At 45.0% G+C, this 16,520-nt stretch overlaps 1 protein-coding gene across 1 annotated transcript in view; it reads left to right on the top strand.

Moving 5' to 3' along the window:
* The window catches only part of FAM234B (family with sequence similarity 234 member B), a 40,066-nt gene extending 23,661 nt beyond the window's left edge, over nucleotides 1-16,405 (top strand). Inside the window, exons 6-13 of the mRNA XM_006164783.3 lie at nucleotides 4,508-4,655; nucleotides 5,026-5,167; nucleotides 6,160-6,303; nucleotides 6,474-6,555; nucleotides 9,392-9,547; nucleotides 12,541-12,658; nucleotides 14,647-14,867; nucleotides 15,464-16,405. Of these exons, the coding sequence (XP_006164845.2) occupies nucleotides 4,508-4,655; nucleotides 5,026-5,167; nucleotides 6,160-6,303; nucleotides 6,474-6,555; nucleotides 9,392-9,547; nucleotides 12,541-12,658; nucleotides 14,647-14,867; nucleotides 15,464-15,469 (1,017 nt within the window). The 3' untranslated portion in view covers nucleotides 15,470-16,405. The remainder of the gene's footprint in view (nucleotides 1-4,507; nucleotides 4,656-5,025; nucleotides 5,168-6,159; nucleotides 6,304-6,473; nucleotides 6,556-9,391; nucleotides 9,548-12,540; nucleotides 12,659-14,646; nucleotides 14,868-15,463) is intronic.
* The last annotated feature ends 115 nt before the right edge of the window (nucleotides 16,406-16,520 follow it).

Below are 16,520 nucleotides of genomic sequence, written 5' to 3'. Positions count from 1 at the left end.
CAGAGACAGAAAGAAGACAGAGACCACCCTGCCTGGCTTTTTGCTGGGTGTTGGGCTGGAAGCATAATAAACCATTTCTGTGTCCCACAGATGTCTTGCCTCTCTATTTTTTCTCTCTGATTTCCTTCCCTATATTCTTCCTTTCTCTCACCCTCCTTCCACACCGTCTCCAGCATCCATAACCATCTTTACTGCCTTTAAGCCCTCCAGTCTTTGAGTCTCTACCATGCGTACATAGTGGTATATATTAAATGGAGACATACATTATCTTTCTTTCATAGTCTGGCTTGCTTCACACAGCAATAAATCCTCCATATTTGACCACTTTTATGAAATGCCAGGGTCTTGTTTTTTTTTTTTTTAATGGCTAAAAAGTATTTTATAGAGAATATGTACCACACTTTTTTAATTTTGTCTGTTCGTGGACATTTAGGTTGGTTCCATGTCTTAGCAATCGTGAATAATGCCACAATAAACATAGATGTACAAGTGCTTTTCTGACTGAGCATTCTTTTTTTTTTTTTTTAAGAGAGATGTTTGCTATAGGGCACATGCACTCACTGGAGAGACAGAGAGAGAGAGACAGAAAGCTAGAAGTCACCCCCACGAGGGGAATGACCATACCACAATCCCCTCTCTTCCACTCTCCCCCGCAGGATTCTGGGCACACATGCACGTACACCTGGCATAAGTTCCAAACCACTGGGTCTGGGACCCAAATTGTGGTCGACTATGTGAGAATCCAGCCATGCAACCATTACGCCATCTGCTGGTCCCCTTATAACTTTTAATTCCCTAGAACTTTACTAATAGCCTGCTGTTGACCAGAATTCTTACTGATAACATAAAAAGATGATTAACACATAGTTTGTATGTTCTGAACATACAGTATTATATATATGTTCTATACACACAGTATTATATATACTGTATTTTTATAATAAAGAGAAAAAATATTTGAAGAAATCATAAGAGAGAAAAAATACCGTCAGTACTTTGCTATATTTTCCAATATATCTATAAAGCAAGCTGCACATAAGTGAATCCACATAGTTTAAACCTGTGTTGTTCAAGGACCACCTGTTTGTATATGTTAATGGGCGTTTTTTTTTTTTGTAGAGGTTTTCGCTATAGGGCATGTATGCTTGCCAGAAAGACAGAGACAGAGAGACAGAAAGTGAGAAATCACCCTCCAGGGGGGATGGTCACGCCACAATCCCTTCTCCTCCATTCTCCTCTTGGGATCTTGGGCACGCACGCATATGCGCCCAGTGTGAATTTAAGCCACTGGGCCTGGAGCTTGGACTGCGGTTGACTACATGGCAGTTCAGTGACATAGCCATTACACTAACTGCTTGTCCTGGCGGGCTTTGATTCTAGTCAGTGGCTCTAAAATTATAGTCCTAGATTATGCTTTGCTAGAACTTCATCGCATTGGAACTGGTTATTCTTTTATTATGATTATTTATTTATATATTCAATCGCTATACATTATTTAGATTGTAAAGAGATTTTGCCCAACATGATCTATACCACACACCAGGCAAGCTGGGAGTACTATACACAATATCATCAACAGGCAACAAATGATATCTGTGTCCCACCAATGTCTGTCTTCTCCAGTTTTCCCCAAATTTCCCTTCTTGTACTCTTTTCCTCTCCCACTCTCCTTCCACTTTGTCTCCAGTGTCCATAACAATTTTCAATGCTTTTATGCCCTCCAGTCTTTCAGTCTCCACCATAGAGTGCCGACAGTCGGTATATGTTAAGTGGAGACATATAATGTCTCTGTTTTATAGCCTGACTTGCTTCACTCAGCAATAAATCTTTCATGTTTGTCCACTTTCTATCAAATACCAGGGTCTTGTTTGTTTATTTATTTATTTATTTATTTTTTATTTGACCAGAGAGGAACAGAATGAGAGAGAGATTTGACCAAAGAGAAACAATGATAGAGAGAGAAAGAGAGAAAGTGAGAAAGCAAGCCGCCAGGTCCAGGACGTGAACTGGGGTTGGCCATGTGGGAATCCAGCGCCCTTAACCACCACAACACCTGCCAGCCCCTGGTCTTGTTTTTTTTTGTGGCTGCATAGTATTCCATGGAGTATATGTGCCACACTTTTTCAATCCATTCATCTGTTTGTGGACATTTGGGTTGTGGAACCAATTATTCTATACACAGATAAAATAATGATAGTCTTTTCCCTAAATGGCAGGAAAGGATAAATTAATGAACAGAATTCTCTCTATTTTAAATCTTTATTCCTAAGCTTTTCTCAGACGCTTTGGCAGTAAGGTGGTCTCTTATAGGATTTGGTTTCTTTTCTACTTTACCCTATATCTTTTTGTGTGTGTTTCTATCCAATGTATTGCCCATCTTGTCCACAGATCTTACTCATTTGTACAACATTGTACAGATATAGAATTATTTCCATTCTGCCTAAAAAGTGATAGTTCTATTTATTGGAGAGGTGATGGGTTCAGAGCAATAGGTTTATCCCCTGACCTCTATACCAGCAACAAAGGGTCCAGGGAACCTGTGCAAGCTCCAACGGAAGGCTCTCTCTTCTCAAGGATGAAAACATATTGACTCTATGCCTTAGAGCGCTTGCAGTCTTAGATCTGGGTTGAGTGAGGCGAACTTGGAGAACTGGACCTAGTTTGGGATGGGGAGTTTGTCTGATCTAGAACATTAGTGGGGAGGGACCTTGGAAGTCATGTTGACCCTCTCACCGTGCTGAGCTCTCTGATTCAGCATTCCAGACATCTTGGTACTCAGACTCTTCTTGAGCACTCAGACTGGAATAGCACTGATCAGTAAGGTAGTTCATTTTGTTTTTTGTTCAGCTCTAGAAAGTTCTGTTATACTGATAGGAAATCTGCTTTCTTGTAGCTTCTGTTCATTGTTCTAGCTTCAGTCTTACAGAGTTCTGAATGAATCTAATCCCTGTTCCATTTGCAAGCCCTTTACCATCAGCCTGGTCTCTTTGAGTCTACTCTTCTGGAGGCTCAATATCCCCAATTATTCATAGTGTTTCTCAGGTAAGAGGAAGTCGAAAGCTCTCTTTTTTCTTGATTTCTTTTCCTTTACACTCCATTTCATTTATACCTCTCTTAAAATGTGATACCCAGATCTGCCAGGTGGTATCGTGTTGGTTAAGCTGGGTCCCATATGGCCAACTGCACACTTTGAGTCCTGGACCCAGCTGCTTAAAAATTATGCTGGGCTGGGACCAGCACTTAGTGTAATGGCTATGTTGCTGAACTCCCATGTAGTCAACCGTGGTTCATGTCCCGGACCCTGTGGCTTAAACTCATACCGGGCGCTTGTGCGTGCATGCCCAAAACCCTGACAGGAGAATGCAGGAGAAGGGATTGCGGCATGGCCACCCCCTCGGGGGGTGATTTCTCGCTTTCTGTCTCTCTGTCTCTCTCTGTCTCTCTAGTGAGAGCACACGCCCTATAGCAAAAATCTCTCCCCCCCCCAAAAAAAAAAATCATGCTGGGCACATGTATGTGCACACTCAAAATTCCAAAAGAAAACTGGTGGAAAAGGGATTGTGATAGGGCCTTGCCCCCTCGGGGATGATTTCTCACTCTTCCTGCCCTTTCCCTCTCTGGTGAGCGCACATGCCCTATAGGGAAAAAAAGAATGTTTAATGGAATGAGGCAATTACAGAGTGTTATAATAATTCACCAAAACCCCCTCTAGGTTAGTTTTGGCCTTATAAGTACCTTTTCCTGGATATCCTGCAAACCACACTTAACACGTTTTTAAGAATTCATGATGATAAAGTCTCTCAAAAGCTTTATTGATGTCAAGATATTGATACAATCCCCACATTTCTCATTAGTGAGTCTATTCCCAAAAGAAAATCCTCTAGAATGAGATTGACGAGCTATGACCTGTAAGCCACATTTGGCCCACGGCTCGCTTTTGTAAGTAATGTTTGATTGGAACACAGCCACATCCATTCTTGCACTGCCTGTGACTGTCTGCATGCTAGAACAGCGGAGGAGAATAGCTGTTGTGGAGATCACCCGGCTGGCAAGGCCCGAAATATTTACTGTCTGGCCCTTCACGAAAATGTTAGACATCTGATGTTATGATGGGAGAGCACCACCCAGATTGATTCTAGTTGGGACCGGTATTGCTGGGGATTTCCAGATATGGGGATGGGAATGAGATGGGGGGGGGGCAGTTGTCCTGTATTTTGCTTGAGGGTGGAATTCTGTGCTCAAGAGACTGTTTGGTTAGCAGTAATGTGCTTCTGAGAAATTATTGGAGCTATCATGGGATACCCTTTGCACTTTATCTAATAAAAGAATGGGACATTTGCCTCCCCTCCATTCTTTCAGGAAAATAAGGGATGTAGATTTGGCTTTGCACTTTCCACAATTAGGCAGTGCTTCTGAACCCTGAGCTTTGAGGAGGCAGTGAGTGAGACGCTGTTCGAGTAGGACGTAGGGCTTCTGTTGACTCAGCCCTCTTCTCTCACCTCTTCAGCCAGATCTGTGCTTTCTGCTGGTGTCTGGCCGCTCAGGTAGCCCGGTGGGCCGGCCTGTGAAGTACAACATCGTGGGAGTGGGGAATCTGATTGGTCCTCAGGTTTACATCACCACAAATGGGGCTGTCTACATCCTGTTTGGTTTTGGTAAGAAACAAGGCTTGTTTTTACTACTTTTCCCACGGGTGTATGTGGTGAGGCCTCCGCGATGACACAGGGTGAAAGCTCAGGAAGTGCTGACAACAGCCCTTTCGCTACCTCCCACTGTTGGGACCTTTCCCTCTCCCACCCCACCCTGACCTAGTGCAGGTTTTTAACCCTGCTTGCCCTTGCCTTCTCTAAAGAGAAGACTGTCCAGCCTGTGCCCACTGACTTCCCCTCTCAGTCCACGTTGGACCAGTCTGGGTGGCCCTGTTAGACCTGACTGATCAGGCTCTGAGTCTCTTGCGCAGATCCTCCTCCTGGGATGCTTCTTTGTAATCCAGCTTCTCAGTCTTGGTTCTTCCTGTGGTGCTAGGAAATATACAAGCTGTCGCCCTGCGGGACATTTTTGTTCAGGCCCAGAATCGAGACAGCTCACCACCCTCTCTGCAGATAGAGGAGCCAGAATGGGAGAAGCGAAGATCCATCAACCTGTCTGAGCTCATTGACGTGTACAGGTAGGGTGGACATACCTCCTCGGTCGCGGTGTGGGCCCCTGTGGACTCATGTGCCATGGGATCCTTGTGTTCGGTTGGGCTGGTGAATGTGTGGGCAGAGGTTGGGGAAATCAGTGCCTTCTTACTGTACTATCTTCTGATCTGAGAGGTTTTCATCCCTTGGTAACATAATGTGTTGACATCTGTATATTGGGGTCCATGATGCAGGATCATGTCACATGGAATTGCAAGGATGGATATTTATTCAGGGTGCCAGGTCAGAGTAGGAGAAACTGAGGCTGGAGAACTTTTAGGTAGGGAAACAGATGGATTTAAAACAACTCTTTGTAAAACTGTGCTGATGTATTTTTCTCTTTGTTGATGCATCATCTTGATGGAAGGATAGTGCCATGAAATATTATTTTTTGTTTTTATTTATTTTCTTAACTAAATGCATGTAGTTTGTCACATGCAGTGGATTTTACTTATTTATCCCCACTCCTGGGTAATAATTATTTTATTCTTTTCTACCAGAAGTTTCAAATCATTTTCTAAGGCAATATTATGTTGTTTCAGTGAGTTTGACATGTATTAAATAGAATGGTCCCGGTGGTACAGAGAAAGGACTAATCTGATGGATTGTATGCCATGAGTTGCCATACAAGCTTATCGACGATGTCAAACCTCCTGTCTAAATCTCCTTCATCCTCTCTGCCATTTTACTGGGCTCTGTTACCTCTCCCAGAGGCCCCAAAGCGAGAGGTATTATACCATGCCACTTTCCCTTGAGCTTCTTTGAATGTGTTGGGAATTTTCTAATTCTTGGTTTCTAAAGGTCAAGAAAATGAGATTCACCTGGAATGACAGAGTGTCCCCACTTGATCAGATAATGGCGGTAAATGAATCCAAGCGTATGCACAAATGTGTGTGCGCTGAGAGCAATATCTACAACCAATGGATTCAGAAATTTCATCCAAGCCAGAGACTAACTGTTGGGGTCTTCCTTAATTCAGTGATGGTGTCGAGCTTCTCCAGATGGTAAAGGCACCGGATTCCAACTGCAGCAACCTCCTGATTACAACCAGACAAAGCCTGGTCCTGCTTCGAGGGCAAAACCTTACACCTTACTGGACCTTGAGCCTGCAAGGCCTGCACAGGTTTGCAGTGTGCTCTTCCTCACGTGTGCTGTTAATCCGCTCTCCATGTGTAAAATGTACCTAGAACAATTGCCTGATATGTGGGGCAGATGCCAGACAAGGGGGAAAACAAATTCCTTGCTTTCCTTTTTCTTATTCACTATTGATTGTTTCTCTGTCCTAATTTGCAGCCAGCCCACTCCGGGGTATTTCACTGATGACCAGACATTAGACTTCTTGCTGCAGACACAGGATGGAGTTGGAATGAGAAAGGTAAAGCTTTGGGATCCCAATCAATCAAAACGTACATGAAGTATGTACTTTGTGTTCTGCCCTGTGCTAGACACTGTGAGGAATGAAAAGAACCTGAAGTATGGTCCCTTCAAAGAACTCAAAGTCTAGCTGAATAGAGTAGATTGAGTACTAAAATATACAGATTGGAAGCTTTTCTAGGTCAGTCTGTTTCCTGTACAGGAAGTCCCTTTTTTGGACCTGTAACTTACGGTCAGGCAGGAGGAGTCATCTGAAATCTCTTGGGAGAGGTGGGTATAAATAAATGTAATATTTCACTACTCTATATGTGTGCGTGTGTGTGTGGGGGGGTATCTTCAAAAATTTCATGGAAAATTGCCTTTTATGAAAAGCTATACATGGATTTCAAATTCTTTTTGCACCAACTTGAACTCGTACTTTAATTCCATGTTTTTCCCTCCAACTTTTTGAAGTTCCCGCATATATTCCTGAGGTTTCAGAGAAGGCAGGTTAGCTCTATTGGCTGGGTTTTTATGGAAGATATTACAAAAGAGGGAAATATGAGCAGGACCTTTAAACTGAATCGTATATTTATGTGTATAGGAAGGCCTACCAGGTCAGGAACACCCAGACCAGAAGCCCAGAGACAGAGACAGTCTGGCATATTCTGAGGACACAGAACAGATCATTCTGATGGTAGAATATGAAGGTTCTGGGGAGGTAGTTTTCATTCTTTTGACATTTCAGGCAGAATTACAGAGTTTAAAATATATCTTTTTAATATAATCTATCTAGCTTTTTGGCTGATCATTACTACAACATGCATGCACACACATTATATACTCTTTCCTGAGAGAAAAAGAATTCAGTAACCACTTAACCTTCACGTAAGATATGTGCAAACTCTGTGTTAGATTCTGGGAATGCAGAGTAATGACAGGACCATTGCTCTTGGGAAGCTCATAATCCCTTGGGGCACCTGCTCTTGGGTACCTCGTAGTCCATCTTGTGGTCCCTTAGGGTTCCTAGCTCTACCTCAGGTGGCAAATGCTGTTGTTGAGGTCTACCCATGGTGGCTCTATAGACATGGAGAACTGTGTATGTAGGAGAGTTGGAGGGCTGTGGAGCCCAGAGATGCTTTAGGAACTGGATATGCAGATTCATGGCGAAGAGGGGAAATTTGCTGGATAGAGACATAGGGATGGGCTAAATGGATTCCTGGCAGAGAGCTTAATGAGGTCCGCTTGTAGAAGGCCCCCTAAGCAAGGCAACCAAATTTGGATGAGATTGGAGACCATTGGGTTGTTTGATCATGGGCAGAAGACAGATACAATGGGAGAGCCTTCCTGCAGTGCTATATGGGAAGGAAGTAGGATCTGGTTGTAGTTAAAAGGAACTTCCAGCTAGAGACTGGAATTCTTATTGGCAGTAAAGGGAAGGGCATCTAATAGGTTGGTAAAAACTCGAGGTGCTGATGTTTCCTCTCTGGGTTTTAATCCTGGCTCTAGAACTTATTGATGACCTTGGGCAAATTATAAATTTCACTAGTTTCTATATTTATGAAATGGGTAATAATATTGCCTGCCTTCCCAGGGCTATTATGACAGTGAAATGCACTGATACACTTGTGTGACCAAATATAGTTTTCTATTGTAGTGTCTCTAGACTTGCTTCTCCCCAGGATTACCCAAGGGCATCGTAAACTGCTAGTCTCTTTTTCCTCTGCTCACCCGGAGGAACTTGTCTCCGCCAGGTTGGTTCAGAATCTTTTGTGCTGTAGAATCTGAGCATGGGCAGAGAAGGGCAGAACTCCAGCGCCAGAAAAGAAGGACAAGTGGTTGTCAAAAGAGATTTAGATCCCCCAGTTCTGAAGAACAGAGGCACTGAAGAGAGGAATAAAGACAGGAGGTGGGGGGTTTCCTGGGGAGTATGACAAACGAGAGGCTCTCCATCTGTGAGATATGAGATATTTGGGTGAAGAGAAGATTTAATTATCCCTTTAATTATCCTTTGAGAGAAACAAACCCTTCTTAATTTATTTTTCACCTGTTTAGCCTGTGGGCCTTTAAATTTGAGACCACTCTTAGGCTGAACTCATATGCCATGATAAAAACTGAGTCGAATCCATAAAGCTCTTAACACAGGGCACAGGCAGGATGCAGTGTTCACTTGGTAGATGTTTCCTGCATGGTTTTTGCAGTTGTGCAATGGAGGAAACGATAAGGAGGTGCTGCTGTGGGCATCTGGTTTCAGGCCCACTTCTCCAGGGCTGCTCTTTCTGTCTGAGAACTGTCACAGACACGGAGTAATCTGAGCTCCTGCCTGTGTCTGTAAAAGGCGAGATGATTCATAATATCCCCTTCCCACTGAGTCTATTCAGTGGGAACGAGTGCTGCAGAAATCTGAGTCCTGGTTCCTAGACATTTATTTAATCCTCTGAACACCCAAATTGTTTACATCTCAGAAGCACCATCTGTTAATACATGTATTATTTGAATATCTGTGGGCTTTTGTCTATTTTTTTTGGAGCCTGTGTGTGTGTTTGTTTTGCTTGTGTATTCGTTTTTGCTAGAAAGTGCGTGGACTTGTCAGAGAGAGGGTGAGGAGAAAAAGCACCCCCATGGGGAATGATCTTGCCACCATCCCTTCTTCTCTTCTCCCTTCTTTTGGGATTTTGGGTATGCATGCACACACATCTCATGTATTTCTTGAGCCATGGGTCTGGAACTTGAACCATGTAGTCCAACCAAGAAGGATCCAGCTGCCTTAACCATCTCGCCACAGAGCCAACCTATTTCTGTGTGTTTTCTTGCTGGCTGCTTTGCTCAGGATGGACTGTATGTCTTCTCTTTCGCAGATGATGGTGGTAGATGGTGACTCTGGCTCCATCACTTGGAGTTATAGCGCTCCTTGTCACATGAAAGAAACACCAACCACCTCAGCCGTGACTTCAGACCAGAAGTCTGTCTTCCTTTTCTGGGCCGAAGGGCTGTCAGCTGTGTCTCCCAGTTCTGTGAGTAAGCCTGCAAGAGGCCTTTTTCACTCTGCTAGATGGCAGCTGCTCTGCAGGGCTGTCTGGGGTCCAGAGATGTTATGTGACTGAGGGGTTGGGGGTTGGGACAAGTCAGCAGGCACATGGGAAAAGCAAGGACCGCTTTTCCTCCTGAGCCATGTGCCCCCACCTTTGCCTCTCGGCCAAGAATGCAAACATTGACAGACAGCAGCCCCTAAGTACTTGCTACTGACCATGGGAGGTGGACGAAGCCATCACGTCCAAAGAGACAGCTAGCTCGTATGTGTTGGAGCTGTTGAGGAGGAGAGATTGTCAGGCCTGGTCCAGAGTAAGCAGAGAGAGTTCATGGAGGGGCTTTGAGGCGAATAGACTGAGACTGCAGAAATGGGTGGGGAGGCTGGGGCAGAGCAGCTGGAGTGGGACATCGACCAGGCCAAAGCTGAGTGCTCAGCTGGGGGAGTGAGGGGGGAAAAGGTCTGATGCCCGGAAGCCCAGAATTTAGGAAGTCTTTCGTGTCATGCTGCAGCATTTCAGTGTGGCAGACAAGGTAGAGTGCTACCTATAATAGAGGCCTGGGACTGTTTCAGTAAGAGCCTCCCTGACTCAGTTCAGTGAAACCCTTCTAGGCTCAGCACCTACTATGTGCCAGGCACTGTGATCTCTGTAGGGATCTATGGAAAAGATAGAATGGGTAAAATGGAAACAGCTGTGGGCCTCTAGAGAGGAGAGATGGTCTACGGATGGAGAGCCTGAGGGAGCCTGGGTCCTGAGTATATTAACTGTCAGCTCTCACCAAGTTACTTAAATCTTCTGCGCCTCAAGTTCTTGAGCCATTAATGAAGATGCTACTGGAGTTCCTGATTTTGAGGACCAGATTTACCTACAATCTCAGTGACAGCTTTCACTCTGCCATGTCCTACCTAACATGTTAACATGGGCACTTCACCTAGTATTTCAACTTCCTGATTTCCTCATACAGGAAAAGGTGGGGATTAGACCAAATGACTCAAATATAAGGTTCTCTAAGTAACTATAAAACAACATCTACAAATGCTCTAACAGAGGTATATATACATTTAGAGGGAAGCACAAAAGGAGAGGGATATTAATTTTGCCTGGGGCGGTTAGGGACACGAAGTATTTTCATGGGTGGAGATGGGGTAGAGAGGATTGTTAGGCTAATAGGGAAATAATACGATTGGCAGCAGCAAGAGCAAAGCAAAGCTCATGTTTGGGTGACAATCAGATTTTTTTGTTTTTGTTTTTTAACTATCAGATATTCTTGAGGCATGGGATGGGCGGGTAAACAATTGAGGTTGGAGTCTGGAAAAGGCGGATTCTGGTTAAGCGGTATAAGCCTGGTTTTCCTGCCAAGGGATTTGGGCTTTGTAGGCAGTGAGGAAGGCGTTTGGCCATTTTTCTTGTCATGTTAGCTGTCCTTTTTTTCCTGAGATCTGAAGGGCATGTGGAAAGTGCTCTCCTGCTTTGTGGGCACAGGGTGGGGGTGAGCTCATAGGCTTCCTGCCTCTGCCTCTCCTCATTTAGCAGTCTTCCTCCCATGTGGAGAGGTAGTATCAGGGGATGGTATTCATCCCTCAGGGTTTCCATTTCCTCCACTAGCAGAGGCCCAAGGTGGTCCCAGGAGAAGCACTTGGGGAGCAGCCATGTACTTCCCCAAACAGGAGTGTCTCTGTGCTTTGACAGCTGCATGGCTGCACGCGCATGCGCCTGCCCCATCCTGTCCCAGTGCAGAAGTCAGACCCACAGTGGTGGTCCCAGTTCGCATTTCTGTGCTGTACGCAGGCCTTGGGATTTTTGTTTTATAATTGTTCATGTGCTTCTGTCTGATCAGTATTGCTAATTTCAGGAATTGATATGATTTTTGTGCTTTTTAATTTTTTTAGCCTGATGCTCACAATTGTCTTTGATATCTATCGAAAGGATATCTTTAGGGTCAGCTGGTGGTGTGGTGGTTAAGGAAGCTGGATTCCATGTGGCGGACTGCACAGTTTGAGTCTTGACCCAATGACTTGAAAAACACATCAGGCATGTGTGCCTTTATGCCTGAAATCTTGATAAGAGGGAGAGACGGAGAAGGGATTGTGGCATGGCTGTCCCTCATGGGAGGCCCTTTCTCCTTTTCCCTCTTTCTCTGTCTCTCTCTGGTGAGCACACATGCTCTCTGGCAAGATTAAAAAAAAAAAAAAGGAAAGAAAAGAAATGTTTTTGATTCAGTCTGTTTTCTTTTTCTTTTCTTTTTTTCCTTTCTTTTCTTTTCTCTCTTCTCTTCTACCTTTTCTTATTTTATTTTGCAGGAGGGCTCATGTGCTCATAGAGAGAGAGAGATGGAAAGTGAGAAGGCACCCATCATGGCAATGGTCACACTGTAATCCCTTCTCCTTCTCCTCTATCTCTCCCTCCTTTCAGGATTTTGGGCATGCATGCACATATACCTGGTATGTTTCTCAAGCCACTGGGTCTGGGACTTGAGCTGCGCAGTTGGCCTTGTGGAATCTAGCCACCCTACACACCGTACCACAGGCTGGCCCTCGCTCTGTCTTCATAAATAGATTTTGCCTCTATAAATCCACACCTGCTGAAAGGGAGGAGCCAATATTCCAGGACTCCTGTAGGCAGGAGCCTGGGCATGTCTTAATGTCGAATTCCTCTTTTGGGGGCTGCACCTTTCCTTTCTATCTATGTTTTTTTTTTTATTTTTATTTTTATTTTTTTTTTATGAAGGAGAAAACACTTTCTAGCTATAGATAATGGTATGAAGAAGTTAGCGATTAGTCAGTATGTTGAGCTCTTTGGAATAATGTATCTTCTGTATATGGGAATTTCTTTCAAACACATTCTGGCAGCGGGATTGGGGTTTAGCACTAAGCAGAATGAGTGATCACTGTTTTCTCCTTTGCCCTTTCCGTCTGAGGACTGTCATGTGTGAGAATGTAGAGTTACCTTTGCTCTTCCTTTGTGCGGCCCATGGTCAGGATGTCACCCTAGGAACTGAAGCACCCAGCCGTCACCACCTGTACCTCCTGCACCCCGCCTTCCCCTCCATTCTTCTGGATCTGGCCAATGCCACGGGTACAGTGACAGCCTCAGAGGGTGAGTTCCAGTGACAGTGGGGGTCTGTGCACACAGACCAGGGCAGAGTGTGTACTGACTGTGAGTGGAGGAACTGTGTCCCACCACGGGAGGGGTGTGCGCTTTTCACTTGTCTCCCATGCTGAGGGGCATGGCTGGAGGGCTCCATCTGGGAAGGAGCCCCAGTTCCTACAGTGAGAACCCATATCACTCTGTGCATGTGCTGGCGGCTGAGGCGAAGCTGCACTCCCCTCCCACGGGCTCTACCATGGGACTTCATGCAGCCACTCATTCATGCACACTCACTGAGCATCAGCCATGTGCCAGGCACTGTCCCGGGTGCTGGAAGTGCAAATGAGATTAGTTTCTTGACCCTCTAGGAGTTTAGGATTGGGAATTAACTGTGAGGTGTGTGATGGAGATAGAATATGTTTTTCAGGACATTGATTTAGTGGAGATGTGGGTGTGTGTGTGTGTGTGTGTGTGTGTGTGTGTGTGTGTATGTATATGTGGTATATGTGTGTGTGCATGCTTATATCTGTAGTGTCTTAGACAGGGTCTCACTAGGTTGTGATCCTTCTGTCACCTGAGTAGCTGGAACCACAGATGTACGTCACCACACACGGCTTTTGGGGTAGGCCAGGAACCAAGGTTGGGCCTCCCATGTGACCTCAGCCTGCCAAGCAGCAATGTCCAGTGTGTGTCCAGTTCCCATGACTGGGCTGGAGACTGCTTTTGAATAGTGAATATGCACATTGCATAGATATTGCAGCCAGGAGAAAAATCAAAAAGAGAAATTGCCTATAATCTGATCATTTGTAATCACTGTTAACATTTTGAAAGTATTCTTCTACTGGGTCGTTGGAAAAGTCTATGCAAAAATGTGTCATGACTTGTCTGACTACCCAATACTTTATCTATCTAAATAGTACTGTAAAGCCAAGTTGGAATTCTGTATTGGAGACCCTTAATTCAGGAAACCACAGCCCTGGGAACTCAGCCACCAACCCCTGCTGGTCAGGATGGCCTAGAGGGCTCTTTCTCATAGAGTCCTCAATTCAAGGGTGGTGGAGTGAGGACAGGCTGGCCACATTTCCCTCCTTTCTTGGTGCATTCTTGGGCTACTACCAGACTTGCTCTTTACCTACAGACTTATTTGCTTCGAGGTTGAAGTTAGCTAACACTTGTAGCTCTTGATTTGCTGGGGTATGCTGGGAAAACCACTAATCAGGAGCTTGTAAGCACACCTGTCCTGTGGTTGTATCTAGTGGGTGCTGGAGGTGGGGGGAATGAGCTTGCAAAATCCTGTGGTTGGATCTGTGTGAGCCGTTTTCCAGTCTTAGCATAAAATAAATGGTGAACACTAATGGTAATTAAGAACCTCGAGAGTATGTTTTTTTTTTTTGGAGAGGTTTTTGCTATAGGGCGTGTGCGCTCACCAGACAGACAGAGAGACAGAGAGACAGAAAGCGAGAAATCACCCCCCAGGGGGGATGGTCACACCGCAGTCCCTTCTCCTCCATTCTCCTCTCAGGATGTTGGGCACGCACGCACATGCGCCTGACACGAGTTTTAAGCCACCGGGTCCGGGACGCGAACCACGTTTGACTACATGGGAGTCCAGCAACATAGCCATTACGCTAACTGCTGGTCCCAGAATCTTGAGAGTACTTTTAACACTGGCTAGGCAGTAGCCATGTGGACATATTTTGACAGCAACTCTTGTCTGCTGAATTCTCACTGTAGTGAACATAGTCTGTCATTTCCTGAGTTGAGACTTTCTTGGAGTTAGCTTCAGAGAAGTAAAGGTCTGAAGACCCGGAACAGCGTGCCCTTTCACTGGCATCCTCTCACCCACCTCTTCATACTGTCTAGCTTATCACCATGAGTTCATTGGGTGCTCAGTAGATGTCTCGTATGAATTAGTGAATGTTTTGTTGAATGAAACTTCTCCCGTTATTACAAGGTACCTGCCCTTGTTAACTGCTCTTGTTTTTGTCCTTCCTCAGTTGGAATTAACGACCTCTGGAAAGATGCCTTTTATGTTACCAGGACAACAGAGCCAAGCTCCGAAGGCCATTCAGCACCCCTGGTGGTCAGCAAGCTTAGTCTGCGGTGGGCGCTGATGGAGGGCCAGGTGGTCCAGCTGAAGGAAACTACCCCCAAGATTGGCCGTGGGGAGCTGCGAAGATTCCTCTCTAGGATCAAGTTTGTTGATTCTCCCTACCAGGTGAATAACTTTGGAAATACTTGGTTACCTTTGACAGTTTAGGAGAACTCCTACTAACTCCAGGTTTGCTCTCTGGAAATCAGGGAGAGTAGGAAGCTTTCTGGACTAAATGGGTATTAAGAACCAGTTGTTGCAGGCCAGCACTATTTTCTAAGGGTCTTTGTGACTCTGAAGAAATGGTTCCCAGTTTATTGTTTTCAGCTGGAAATTGTCTCTCAGGGGACATTTGAAATTGTGAGGTCATCGTTTTCATTGTCCCAGTGACTGAGGGAGATGGATACCACTCGTATTTTCTGGGTCTGGGCTAGTGTTGCTAAGATCATTCGGGGCTTGTAGTAGTTACAGTCATAAGGAATGGTCTTGCTCAAAACACTGGTATTCTCACCTTCTCTTGAGACACACCATGATCCGATTCAAAATTCAAGAACTGATATGGGAAAAGGACATAGTCTCTGGACCTTTCTTAAGGAGAGATAGAAACTTAAACAAGAGGACAGGGAAATAGAGGGGTATTCTTTCAGCCTTCCTCCATTTCTTTGACTATCTCTACCGTGAACAGAAATTAAAGTTACCGGTATTTCCACCTTTTCTCCCAGGTCTAGTCTGATGAAATCTTCCATTTTGGATGACGTGAACAGAATGGATATTCTCTCTCCTGTCAGTGTACAGACCAGTTCTTGAGAGAGGAGGAAGACTCTTCCAACTCAGTTCACCACCTCTGTACCTGTGTGGTTGTTACCAACTACTTAAGAAGTCACATTGGAGTCTCTGATGGCAGCATGAAGCACTTGACTGGGATAGCTCTGTCTTTTTGATCTCTGTGTTAACCCCCTCTGGGAACTCTGTATAGATAGTTTGGAAATGTGAATCTTATGGTTTATTTTTTTGTATGTCTAATTTATAAACTCTGGTTGGGAAATCCAGTGAAGCCAATGACTAGGAAACATTTTGTTTGGCATTATGTCATGTGTATATATTTTTTAATGTTGTGAAGTTATTTTCCAGATATGTCCTCAGCTTCAGGGATCCAGGGATTCATTCTTCTGAAATAGATCTGGTTTGGTCATCTTGAGACTGCCGGGTGGCCCACCTCTGATTTCGAGGGCCACTTGTCATCTCTCCTTGTTCTCTCCCACCTGTACCTGGGCAGGGGCCTGCTTGTAGACAGCAGTGTGAAAGACTGGGAGAGGAAGACTGAGTTTGCCATCCCAGCATTCTCAGCTCTTCCTTAATATCTAGTTTCCTCAGACTTTCTGTCTATATTAAGTGGCCCTAAGAATAACCATGTTTCTATTATTGGGGGGCAGGAGAATACAGTTCCACTGGGCCATCTCTAACCAAGTCCATGTCACGTTACGCGTGGTTTCAGTGGTTTCGCAGGTCATGGTCTGTACCTTGTGATAATGTCAGAGTGTACATACGCATGCCGTCCCAGCTGCTTGTAACTCACAGGAGAGCTGGATGTCAGGAACCACTGAGGCCCAAGCTCGTATCATGCTTCATCGCTGCTCTGCTTTCTTGGCGTCTTTTCCTGTCGGGCATCCCCCTTACCTCCTCTCATGTTTTCTTCTCCTTGATTCAGGGATCTGTTTTTGGACTTAAACTTTTGCTGCTTGAGTCCAGCATGCAAGCATGTCACCCCGCACCACTCTT

Source organism: Tupaia chinensis, unplaced genomic scaffold, assembly GCF_000334495.1.
Source record: "Tupaia chinensis unplaced genomic scaffold, TupChi_1.0 Scaffold143728_1, whole genome shotgun sequence".
Lineage (NCBI taxonomy): Eukaryota > Metazoa > Chordata > Mammalia > Scandentia > Tupaiidae > Tupaia > Tupaia belangeri.
This window is presented reverse-complemented; position numbering and strand designations above follow the sequence as displayed.